Genomic DNA, 12,286 nt, shown 5'->3' with positions numbered 1-12,286 from the left:
TCGGCCACTACGGCCGGCTAATGTCTCCCGCCTACAGAAAATTACATTACAGGTATGTACAGTAGAGTACAAGATAGACATAATAACATAATAATTATAATGTTCTCAAATAGCACTGAACATAAAAAAGCAAGTTACTTAAATATTTCCTGTCAACGTACTTCCTCCGTAGATCAGCGGCATTTCTACCTTATCGTCATTAGTGTACGTCATACACCTTTACACAACAAAAATTGTATTCATAATGTGTACTGCAGCCGTGCAGTTAATCTGATGCACGAATAAATTGGTATGCAGTGTACTGTATGCTAAAGCAACAACAAATGAGGTGCGTTGGGCGGAGAGCGGGAGGGGAGGGGGAGGGGGGGAGGGGGATGAGTACCTGTCTTTATATGAGTTGGAAATGATAAACAAAACCCCACCTCTACTACAGTACTACATTGGGTACGCAACGTGTTCAATCAAGGCAGTAAACAGCACGGTTTCTTCATAGCCCGCATACTCTTTACCGTTGGCAAATCTACGCTTTACTGACAAAAATAGTACTGTGTAATACAATGTTGAATAGTTCTTGGAGAATGTAAGTGTATACCTGAATGAAATGTATATGGTTCCTTTGAAAAAATTTAACATCTACCCCGTATCTCCTACATCTGCGAAGATATACAAAACTTATATTCTCAACAATAACTACCCAATGATGTTAATAAGCGTTGGTTGAAAGAATTGTTCATTTAACGCATCAGAAAAAATTTATTTTGGGTGATCGAGATAAATTGGACGCCCTGGATATGTATATAACACACTTTTGAAGACAGAAATCAATAGGTAAGGTCCCAGTGTTATGAATCCAAAAGTAAACTTGCATTCTCAGAGCAGTTCAGCAGAGCTCTCTTTGTCTTCTGTCGTGAACGACACTGTGCGGCTTGTCGACGCTGTTCAGTCCCTCAAAAGGTCTCGAAGCGCCATTTCAAGCTTTAAGCCTCTGCCATATTGTTACTTTACGGGAAAAGGCGTATCACCACGGGATGAAGACTAGGGTGCTTAGCAGTGACATCATTCGCATATTCACCGAGTGACGTAGAGTTTTGGCCGTTAGAGCAATGAGTTTCCTTTCAGAAGGGCGGTCGTTTCAATCGATATAGGGCCCAGAAAATTAGGTTTTGCATGTATTCCCAAAAATCACTTAATACTAATAGCAGGACGGTTCCCTTAAAAGGACAGGGCCGATTTCCTTCGCACATCCTTCTCCATGTCGACCATGTACTATGTTGCCGAGACGTTAAACCCTAATCTTCCCTCCTTAAAACACTCAGTCATTATAATGAGAGGTAAAACACTGAACAAACACTCAAGAGGCAAAGAAACTGGCACACCTGCCTAATATCATGTAGGGCCCCGCGAGCACGCAGAAGTTCGGCAACACGACGTGTCATGGACTCGACTAATGTCTGAAGTAGTACTCAAGGGAATTGACTCCATGAAACCTGCAGGGCTGTCTATAAATCCGTTAGAGTAAGCCTGGCTGGAGACCTCTTCTGAACAGCACGTTGCAAGGCATCCCAGATACGCTCTATAATGTTCATGTCTGGGGAGTTTCATGGCCAGCGAAAGAGTTTAAACTGAGAAGAGTGTTCCTGGAGCCACTCAGTAGCAATTCTGGATGTATGGGGTATCTCAGTTTCCTGCTGGAATTGGCCAAGAATCAGATAGGATGTTTACGTACGTGTCACCTGTCAGAGTGGTATCTAGACGTATCGAGGGTCCAATATCACTCCAAATGCACACATCCCAATCCATTAGAGAGTCTCCACCAGCTTGAACAGTCCCCTGCTGACAACACAGGATCCATGGATTCATGAGGTTGTCTCCATACCCGTACACGTCCATCCAGTCGATACAATTTGAAACGAGGCTCGTCCGACCATGCAACATATTTCCAATAATCTACTGTGCAACATCGGTGTTGACGGGAGCTTTGTGCCGTGCAGTCATCAAGGGTTCACGAGTGGGCCTTCGGCTCCAAAAGCCCATATCGATGATGTTCCGTTGAGTGGTTCGCACGCTAACACCCGTTGATGGCCCAGCATTGAAATCTGCAACAATTTGCGAAAGGGTTGCACTTCTGTCACGTTGAACGATTCTCTTCAGTCGTTCTTGGTCCCGTTCTTGCAGGATCTTTTTGCGGTCGCAGCGATGTACGAGATTTGTTGTTTTATCGGATTCCTGATATTCACGGTGCACTCGTCATATGATCGTACGGGAAAATCACCACTTCACAGCTGCCTCGGAACTGCTGTGTCCCATCGCTCGTGCGCCAACTATAGCACCACGTTCAAACTCACTTAAATCTTGATAACCTGCCACTGCAGCAGCAGTAACCGACCCAACAACTGCGCTGACACTTGTTTTCTTATATAGACGTTGCCGACCGCAGCGCCGTATTCTGACTGTTTACATAACTCTGTATTTGAATAGGCATGCCTATACCAGTTACTCTGACGCTTCGCTGTATATTGCAACAATTAAGAATGCTGTCTGAAGACCATTACCTTCAAATTATGGTTCGTAGGCACCTCGAAGAGATAGTAGTATAACTGTGCGCCGCCTTTTCCGGGGGCGTGACAGGAGTATGTCGATCCAGGCAATACTCAACCGTCACCATATGTAGCGTCTGATCTAAAACATACATAACTTCTATGTAATGGGAATTTCATCATTAGATGTCACCAGAGGCGGACCCGCCAATATAAAGAGTTACGGTGAATATTGTGATGTCAGTAGAGAAACAGTTACAGCAGAATTGGTCGACCAGAAAAGCTCAGTGACTTCGAAAATGGACTATTCATTGGACGTTATCTGAATAACAGATTTGTCAAGAATATTTCAACCCTCTACCAAAAGCCACCAAGTTCGACTGTTGGTGATTTGATTGTGATATACACGAACTCAAACAAACAACAATAGCTAAACCAAGATCAGGCAGAACTCACATACTGACGGACACGCGCCGTCGAGTATTGCGGAGAATGGTTGTTTGAAATAGCATTGAATCAGCGAGGGGAATCATTCGTGAGTTCCAAAGCGCTACCAGCAATGCTGCTAAGATAATAATTATGTGTAGGGAGTTAAAAGTAATTGGGTGCAATAATCTAGCAGGTCCTCTTAAACCAAAAACTTCTGTAGTCAGTGTTAAGTGACGCTTGAGGTGACGTAACTGGTGGACGCTAATAGCCAGTGGATGACTGGAAAAGAGTGATTTCGAATGATTAATCGGACTATATCCTGTGGAAGTCCGATGGAAGGGTTTGCGTTTTCCGAAGTCCTGGAGGATGTTGCCTGCCACCATGTGTAGTGCCAACAGTGGAGTACGGAGAAGATGGTGTTATGGCATGGGAGTATTTTTTGTGGTTTAAGGTGTGGTACCTTTATTCTACTTAATAAAACTCTAAATTCTGAAGGATGATAACACATTTACAGCATTTTGTACTGCTTTCGTTAGAGAAACAGTTCGGAGACGTTGACTGTTCGTATCACACCCTGTCATAAAGCAGCATTTGTGAGCAATTGTCTGTGGACAATAATATCCCTCAAATCGACTAATCTCCCCACAGTTCCGATCGGAACCGAATGCAACACACTTGGAATGTGTTATAGCGTGACTTCGCCCCACACCCCAGCATCCAGTGCCACTACCTTCTCCGGTTTCGGTTCTTGAGGAAGAATGAGTTGAAAATCCCCAACAGACATTTTAATACTTCATTGAAAGTGTCCCCAGCAGATTTCAAGTCGTCATGACGGCTGAGGATGGACACATCCCATATTAATGTCGACTATAGGTGTCCGTATAATTTTGATCAAGTAGTATAATCAATTTGGGCTCTAGGCGACCATTAGAAACGTCCGAGTATCATCGTGTGGGAAGAAGGTGATGTTGGGAAATCTGGGGCGGAATGTGGTTCAGTGATGTTTAGTGTTCTTCAGCGACGATCGTAGGATTTGTGTGATATCTTGTCATCGTCGTAGAATAGTTGCGAGGTGGGCAGAAACCAATACATATCTCACGGATGGAGCAGAGAGGTGGGGCAATCACGTTTTGGACCGATATCGCATGCTGAAGTTCGACGTCTCTCATCTCTGTGGCTGTGTAGTTTCAGCACAGGATCCTTCAAATTATTGTCCAGAACTTAGGTCTACTTTTAGGCGTCAACGTGCAATAACCACTCAAAGATTGCCGGTGACAACACTAGCAGTGAAGGGTACATAAAGGACGTCTGGGTGACACGGAAATTGTACAGTCGTTGAATTAAGGCGGCAAACGGAGCGATTTATCTGACGTCCAAAAGGACCCGGTCATTGCTTTCGGGACAAGGGAGGAAGCATTTCCGAAAGAACTAAGTTTGTAAACTATTCGCGTTCCGCCGTGGTTAAAGTACACCGTGCGTGGCAAAATGGCACTATCCAAAATCGGCGGCGAGGCAACTGTCGTGTACCAAGGGACATAAATGACGGGAATGAGCGACGGTTTTGGAGATGTGTACGGGCTAATAGTCATGCAACTGTTGCCCAACTGACCGCCCAGATGAACCAGTTTCTTTTTCCTCAAGGATGGTTCAGCGAAGTTGCTGCGTATTGGCCTCCGCAGCAGGCACTTGGTTTATGTAACCATTCTGACTGCAGTTTATCGACGACGTAGACTAGAATTTGCGAGCGACAGTACGCGAATAGCGCATCAGACGTCCATTGAGAGGCGACAAGTAGCCTTTTCAGACGAGAAGGGAGGAGGGAGAGTTGTGGTCTGAGTCATTTCGCCATTCTGGACGGCACAATGGATCAACACAAGAATGCATCTACCATTGGGGATCTCGTCCACCCCTACATGCAGTTTGTTTTTTTCTCAGCAGGATGGATCTACCAGGAGGTTAGTGCAACATATCACACAGCTCGCAGTGTATGTACGTGGTTTCGAAGAGCACCAGTACTATCATGGGCTCCAACCTCCTCGGATTTATACCCAGTCGAGAATCTGCCGGACCACCTCGATCGGGCTCTTTGCGCCATGGATCCTCATCCGTAAAGCCTGGCGCAGCTGGCCACAACACTGCAGTCGGCATGACTCCACATCCCTGTCGGCATCTTCCAGAACCTCACTGACTTTCTTCCTGCATGTCTCGGAGCGATCCGCGATGCAAAAGATGGTTATTCATTCTTTTGACTGGTGTCTACATTAATGAGACTGGACAGTGTAGTTTGGTTTTTATTTTACAGTAAAGTTATTTTTTCAGATTCGTAGGAATTATTCTTTCGTTTCCTCCTCCCATCGAATGTAAGATAACTCAGATTCACAGGTACGTAATGCAAACGCAACTTTTTTTAGCAAATTATAGAAATTGAAGTCGGTGTTTATCCACCTTTGTGTCCTCAGCAGTAGGTACTTTTATTCACTTCTACATTATTGGCCATTAAAATTGCTACACCACAAAGATGACGTGCTACAGACGTGAAATTTAACCGACAGGAAGAAGATGCTGTGATATGCAAATGATTAGTTTTTCAGAGGATTCACACAAGTTTGGCGCCGGTGGCGACACCTACAACGTACTGACATAAGGAAAGTTTCCAACGGGTTTCTCATAGACAAACAGCAGTTGACAGCCGGTGCCTGGTGAAATGTTGTTGTTATCCCTCCTGTAAGAAGGAGAAATGCGTACCATCACGTTTCCGACTTTGATAGAGGTCGGACTGTAGCCTATCGCGATTGCGGTTTATCGTATCGCGACATTGCTGCTCGCGTTGGTCGAGATCCAATGACTGTTGGGAGAATATGGAATCGGTGGGTTCAGCAGGGTAATACGGAACGCCGTGCTGGATCCCAACGGCCTCGTATCACTATCAGTCGAGATGACAGGCATCTTATCCGCATTACTGTAACGGATCGTGCAACCACGTCTCGATCCCTGAGTGAACAGATGGGGACGTTTGCAAGACAACAACCATCTGCACGAACAGTTCGACGACGTTTGCAGCAGCATGGGCTATCAGCTCGGAGACCATGGCTGCGGTTACCGTTGACGCTGCATCAGAGACAGGAGCGCCTGCGATGGTGTACTCAACGACGAACCTAGGTGCACGAATGGCAAAACATCATTTTTTCGGATGAATCCTGGTTCTGTTTACAGCATCATGATGGTCGCATCCGTGTTTGGCTACATCGTGGTGAACGCATATTGTAAGCGTGTATTCCTCATCGCCATACTGGCGTATCACCCTGCGTGATGGTATGGGGTGCCATTGGTTACACCTCTTGTTCACACTGACGGCACTTTGATCATTGGACGCTACATTTCAGATGTGTTACGACTTGTGGCCCTACCCTTCATTCGATCCCTGCGAAACCCTACATTTGAGCAGGATAATTCAAGACCGCATGTTGCAGCTCCTGTACGGGCCTTACTGGATACTCAATGCCCAGGCGTATCAAGGCCGTTATTACGGCCAGAGGTGGTTGTTCTGGGTACTGATTTCTCAGGATCTATGCACCCAAATTGCGTGAAAACGTAATCACATGTCGGTTCTAATATAATGTATTTGTCCAATGAATACCCGTTTTTCATCTGCATTTCTTCTTGGTGTAGCAATTTTAATGGCCAGTAGTGTATAAAACGCAAAGATGTCTCAAGCACAAATTATCCTAACGAAATCAGAGCTAAAAAAGGTTATGTCTGTTTTTATTGCCTAATTTCTATTCTGCTGGGTTCTGTAGGGCCCTCTTTACTTTACTGTGTATTGGTAGCTTCTCATCTGCAACTAACTACTATGACTTATAAGTCTGGCTGACCCTGAAAAATATTTGGGCATTTATAGACAGTAGTTGCTTGCGTGGTAGGCGGACTAGAATTCCCATAAATTATCCTGTGAACATGACTTTTGCTTGAGCTTCAAAACCAAACGATCATTATTTTTTTGACCAGTTTGTACACTTTACCTTACTTCAACTGACTCATTTACAAATATATTTGAGTTGTTTCTATATTTAACCGATGTAAGCTTTTATATGTTGGTGTATGCGGTGTTTTGTTAATTTTATCTAATAAGAGGACTGACAGCCGTGTCATCTCTGCCGACTGGCGTCATCAGATGCGGTTACAGAGGGGTTTGCGTGCTGTCAGCACACTGTTCTCCCGGCTTTGTCTTCAGTTTTCATGATCTGGAGCCGCTAGTACTCGGTCACGTAGCTCCGGAATGGGCATCGCTAGACTTGTGAGTGCGCCCCCTCCCCCCTTGCAGCAGGGCACAGTGCATCTGAGCCTGGACGGTAAACCATCCGAGTGCCAACTACGCCCGACGGTGCTCAGACGGGAACCGGTGCATCCACTGCGGTACATCCTTTGGCTATTAAGACCTAGTATATAACCAAAATGGCAATGAAATATTTTATGTGATGTGTGCGTAAGGGATAGGAGATACATTAACACCCTGACGACCGGCGACATCACAGTGGTGTCGTGCGCGAAATGGCGGTCAACGGCCGGCGACACCACAGTTGTGTCGTGAGCATAGTATCGCGCAGTGGCTGGTGACAGCACTTCAGTATCTTTTTCATTCTGTTTGTGTTTTGTTTAGGTAACAATAAGTTACACACGTCAACAAGTTTCTTGTTTTTATAAATACTTGTGCACTTTCATCATGGCAGACGAAAGAGACGATACGATTATTTACGATGAATGTGCGGACGTCTTGTCTGACGTTCTGGACGATCTGGCCGATTGCGAATAAGATATTGGATATCAAAATGAAAGTGAAGCAGAATCGTCGGAAGAAGAATCCGGCGAACGCTACGGTTGCCAACTGATTCGGATGAATCAGACGAAGAAGACAGATTATGATTTACTGAGGATCAATAATAAATTTGAAGGATCTCCGGGTCCACAGACATTCCCCAAAGATACACTGAGAGTCGTGGATATCGTAGAATTATATATTGGGAACGATCTATTTGACTATATTAGAAAGAAACCAACAAGTATTACAGTCAAAATTGCAACAGAAGAAAATTTGATAGAAAAATGTCAAATTTTTACGGGACTCGAAGTTAGAAAATGGTTTGGGCGTGCTATCCTTATGGGAACTGTAAAAAAAAAAAAAGCAAGGATCGATGGTTACTGGTCAACGAATCCGTCGATAGGCACACCGACATTTCGCAAAACGATGTCCCGCAATCGATTCTGACAAACATTATCATTTTTACATTTTTCTGAGAACAACAATATACCGGATAATACCGACCGGCTTTTCAAAGTGCAATTCGTAACTGATTATTTTTCCAAAAAGTTTAAAGAAACGTTTAATCTAAGTCAAACATCTCAATTGATGAAGGAATGATACCGTGGCGTGGAGAGTTAAATTTTAAAGTTTACAATCCGTCGAAAATTACGAAATATGGCATACTCATTCGGCTGCTGTGTGATTCGAGTACGGGACACATTTCCTCATACAAGATATATTCCGGGGTTGCACAACCTTTAGCAAAAGCAGTGATGGAACTATTGACACCTTATTATGGTAAGTGGCATCATCTCTAGATAGATAATTATCATAACAGTGTAGAGCTTGCAGAGAAGTTACTTGAAAAGAAAATTCGAGTTTGTGGAACGATACGGCAAATTAGAGGATTTCCGGAAGAATTAAAGCGCTCAAAAGTGAATGTGTTTGAAGCTTGTCATCAACGGAAAGGTGACAAGCGACCGGCGACAAGCGAAGTAATCCGAATTAGCGCTGCCGGCGCCAAGCGAGTAAATTTGTACGAGACGTGCGGACGGCAAAGTGTTAAAACTGCACGTTGATTGCTGCTTCTTGCTTCGATGACATGAAACAATAAGTATGATATTTCACTCGAAGCAAACTGCCTTCTACAGGTACCAGCTTTGTATAATATACAGTATGATTCAGTATGAACCGAATAAAAGACTTCTAGTGCGGATGTAACTTCATCCGTTGTCTTTTTCGTGCTTGTCTTCTGCATTTGAGTAATTTCGTAAAAACAAAGATGGAAATGTAGAAGTGCATTATTTATTAAACATCCATACAACAACCAAAAGAAAAGTCAGTTCATTGCTTCAGTTCCATCATGACGTTTATAGGCATTGTTTGGAATTACAGGCGACCAGATTGTAGTAGATTTGTTCATGTACAGACATGGATTACACCAGTGCTAAAATGCTAGCGGAAGACGTGGATCTATAGAAAAGCTATGTCAGTTAATAGAGGTGAGGAACCGCTGTTCGCAAAATTTTGTGTTGTCGCTTGCGAGAACGTAGGAGTTAACTAGCAGCAGCAGGGCAGGGTCGGGTTTTGCGTCGATAGCAGGAAAAGTGAGACAGACCGGGCTGGAGCCGGCAGGACTGGCTGGTCGCCGCAGGGTGGCGCTGCGCTATATAAGCGACCACCAGCAGTCGTCTGGCCACAAAGCGCAGCTCCCCGTCTGCCACAACTGCACCAGCATGGCTTGCAAGGAGAGACAACCTCTCTCTCACATACACACACACACACAAACACAGATCAGCTATAGTAGCTCCATGTCATGGACACATGTGTTTGTTACATATTTGAAATTTCCGTAGGTGGTAAACGTTGGCTGGCTTTCTTACCTCAGTACATATTCGTAACGAAATGCATCGAACGACCGTAATATTCGTCGAATGTGTAGCACTCTGTAGTGTACAGGGAGATCGTATTAAATAAATCCTGCGATATTTGTAGAAACTGTCATATGATGAGTGCTTCCTGCGAACACATGCAACTGGTCCACGTAATAAACAAATGTTTTGCCACACAACAAAAAAAATGGCTCTGAGCACTGTGGGACTTAACATCTGAGGTCATCAGTCCCCTAGAACTTAGAACTACTTAAACCTAACTAACCTAAGGACATCACATACATCCATGCCCGAGGCAGGATTCGAACCTGTGACCGTAGCGGTCGCGCGGTTCCAGACTGAAGCGCCTAGAACCGCTCGGCCACACTGGCCGGCGCCACACAACAGTATGGTGCCTTATTCGATCATCTGACGATATTTCCGAGGTAGACCGTTTTACAAGTAATCCACTCATACAAAGATGCATAATTTCATAACTTCACTGCGCGTCAATTAGAAAGGTACACTTTCATACTTTTCAACACTACATTATCTCGTTTGGAAGTGTTACGTACCTTTGCATCTCCCATCACACACAGCTCTTCCAAATCTTGCAGTACATTGTAACAAGTCGTGACTTCATTCCAGCTTATCTTACGAAGCCTCTATTAACTTATCTGTGAAGTACTACACCGTAGCTTTCGTATGCTACCACGTTTCCAACAGATTTTTAACTATGGTAATCTCATACAAACTCGTGTCTTGTATCAGATACGCTTTGCTTCATAATCTGACTCTAATGCAAATTTAAGTGGCAGATGAAAGAGCCTAGACAGTGGTGTTACAGAAGCTGTCAGTGCCTTTGGAAACTTTTGGGTGTAGGATGGTATAGATCAGTTTGTAGCACTCGAGGTCGTAATTAACTATTAAATATCTTGCTTGACCAAGGTGCAGTTTTTTATTTTCTAATCAGCTCGTCAAGTCCACGTCTGTAATTTTCCTCTACCATTCTCGTGCCAGCAAAGTGGGCAGTCGTGTATGGTAGCCCCGCGATCTGAGGCACCTTGCCATTGGTCGCGCGGCTTCCCTTGTTGGAGGTTCGAGTCCTCCCTCGGGTGTGTGTTGTCCTTAGCGTAAATTAGTAAGTAGTAAGTAGTGTGTAAGCCTAGGAACCGATAACGTCAACAGTTTGGTCTCATAGGTTAACTTGCCACCACCACAAAAGCATTGCTTGTACTAAAATCGCCGGCCGGAGTGGCCGTGCGGTTCTAGGCGCTACAGTCTGGAACCGAGCGACCGCTACGGTCGGAGGTTCGAATCCTGCCTCGGACATGGATGTGTGTGATGTCCTTAGGTTAGTTAGGTTTAATTAGTTCTAAGTTCTAGGCGACTGATGACCTCAGAAGTTAAGTCGCATAGTGCTCAGAGCCATTCGAACCATTTTTGTACTAAAATCAACAGAAACAAGTAAATGTCACATTACATTGATTTTACCTGCGTTAAATAATTCCTCCGCTGGAAAAGTAAGAGAGGAAAACAGCTCCGTTTAAATACAACAGTAATTAATATTGTGAAATAAGACGTTTGTCACTGGATGGATGGTAATGTATAAAAGGCAGCAAACCGATAACGCATTTCCTTTCAGCTTGTAGTGTTGGCCGCCCTGGTGGCAGTCGCCAGGGCCGGCTACCTGGGCGCACCCGCCGTCTACGCGCCTGGAGCTCCCCTGGCCACCCGCGCCTATGCCGCCCCCGCCATCGCCGCCGCTCCCATTGCCAGAGCCTACGCCCCAGCCATCGCCGCCGCCCCCATAGCCAGATACGCCGCCGCCCCCATCGCTAGGTACGCCGCCGCCCCCGCCATCAGAGCCGCCCCTGTGGCCGTTGCCGCCCCTGCCGCTGTCGCCGCCGAGTTCGACCCCAACCCGCAGTACAGCTACGGCTACAGCGTGCAGGACGCGCTCACCGGCGACTCCAAGAACCAGCACGAGACGCGCAGCGGTGACGTCGTCCAGGGCAGCTACAGCCTGGCCGAACCAGACGGTTCCATCCGCACCGTCGAATACACAGCTGACCCCGTCAACGGCTTCAACGCCGTCGTGCACCGGGAGAGCGGTGCCCACCCCGCACCGGTCGTCGCCGCCGCCCCCGCCATCGCCGCCGCCCCCATCGCTAGGGCTGCTTACGCTGCCCCCGCGCTAGCGTATGGCAAGGCTTACCACGGCTAGATTCCCAGTGGGTCATCTTTTACGCTCATAACCATCATGTACAAATTTATATATTCATAATTAAACGTCAGTATCTAAAAAATCCTGGCTCGTGTCAATTATTATCCTACGGAGTCGTTGGAGGCATTTCACCATGCACTTTAAGAGCACTGTTTCTTGCTGCTGGAAACATCTGCATGGAAGAGGTTAGTTGCTTTCACCATCCATGAAGCAAGGCTCACATCTGTTGCGTACAATGTCGAAGGCTTGATTCCACTGATTACTGCAATACCACGAACTATATTTCACTGTTTTATTCTCTCTATCCTCGCTTGTACCAAATCTCCCTTTTTTTCTTTTTTATAACCTCCTCGTCCCGAGTACATCAGCATTTTGCTTGTACTATTATTTGTTTCTCACGATTGTTCCCACGTCAGGAAAGTGG

General features: G+C 45.5%; 1 protein-coding gene across 1 annotated transcript; it reads left to right on the top strand.

The window, feature by feature from the left end:
* Positions 1-11,274: 11,274 nt before the first annotated feature.
* LOC126455713 (cuticle protein 21-like) lies at positions 11,275-11,938 on the top strand (the record flags this gene model as incomplete). Its single annotated transcript, XM_050091482.1, has 1 exon — positions 11,275-11,938. A coding segment is annotated over one exon (588 nt), but the record flags the coding sequence as incomplete, so codon positions are not given.
* Positions 11,939-12,286: the final 348 nt, after the last annotated feature.

The sequence above is a fragment of the Schistocerca serialis genome, chromosome 2, assembly GCF_023864345.2.
Source record: "Schistocerca serialis cubense isolate TAMUIC-IGC-003099 chromosome 2, iqSchSeri2.2, whole genome shotgun sequence".
NCBI lineage: Eukaryota > Metazoa > Arthropoda > Insecta > Orthoptera > Acrididae > Schistocerca > Schistocerca serialis.
The sequence above is the reverse complement of the archived record's forward strand: the minus strand, read 5'-3'. Positions and strand labels throughout refer to the sequence as shown.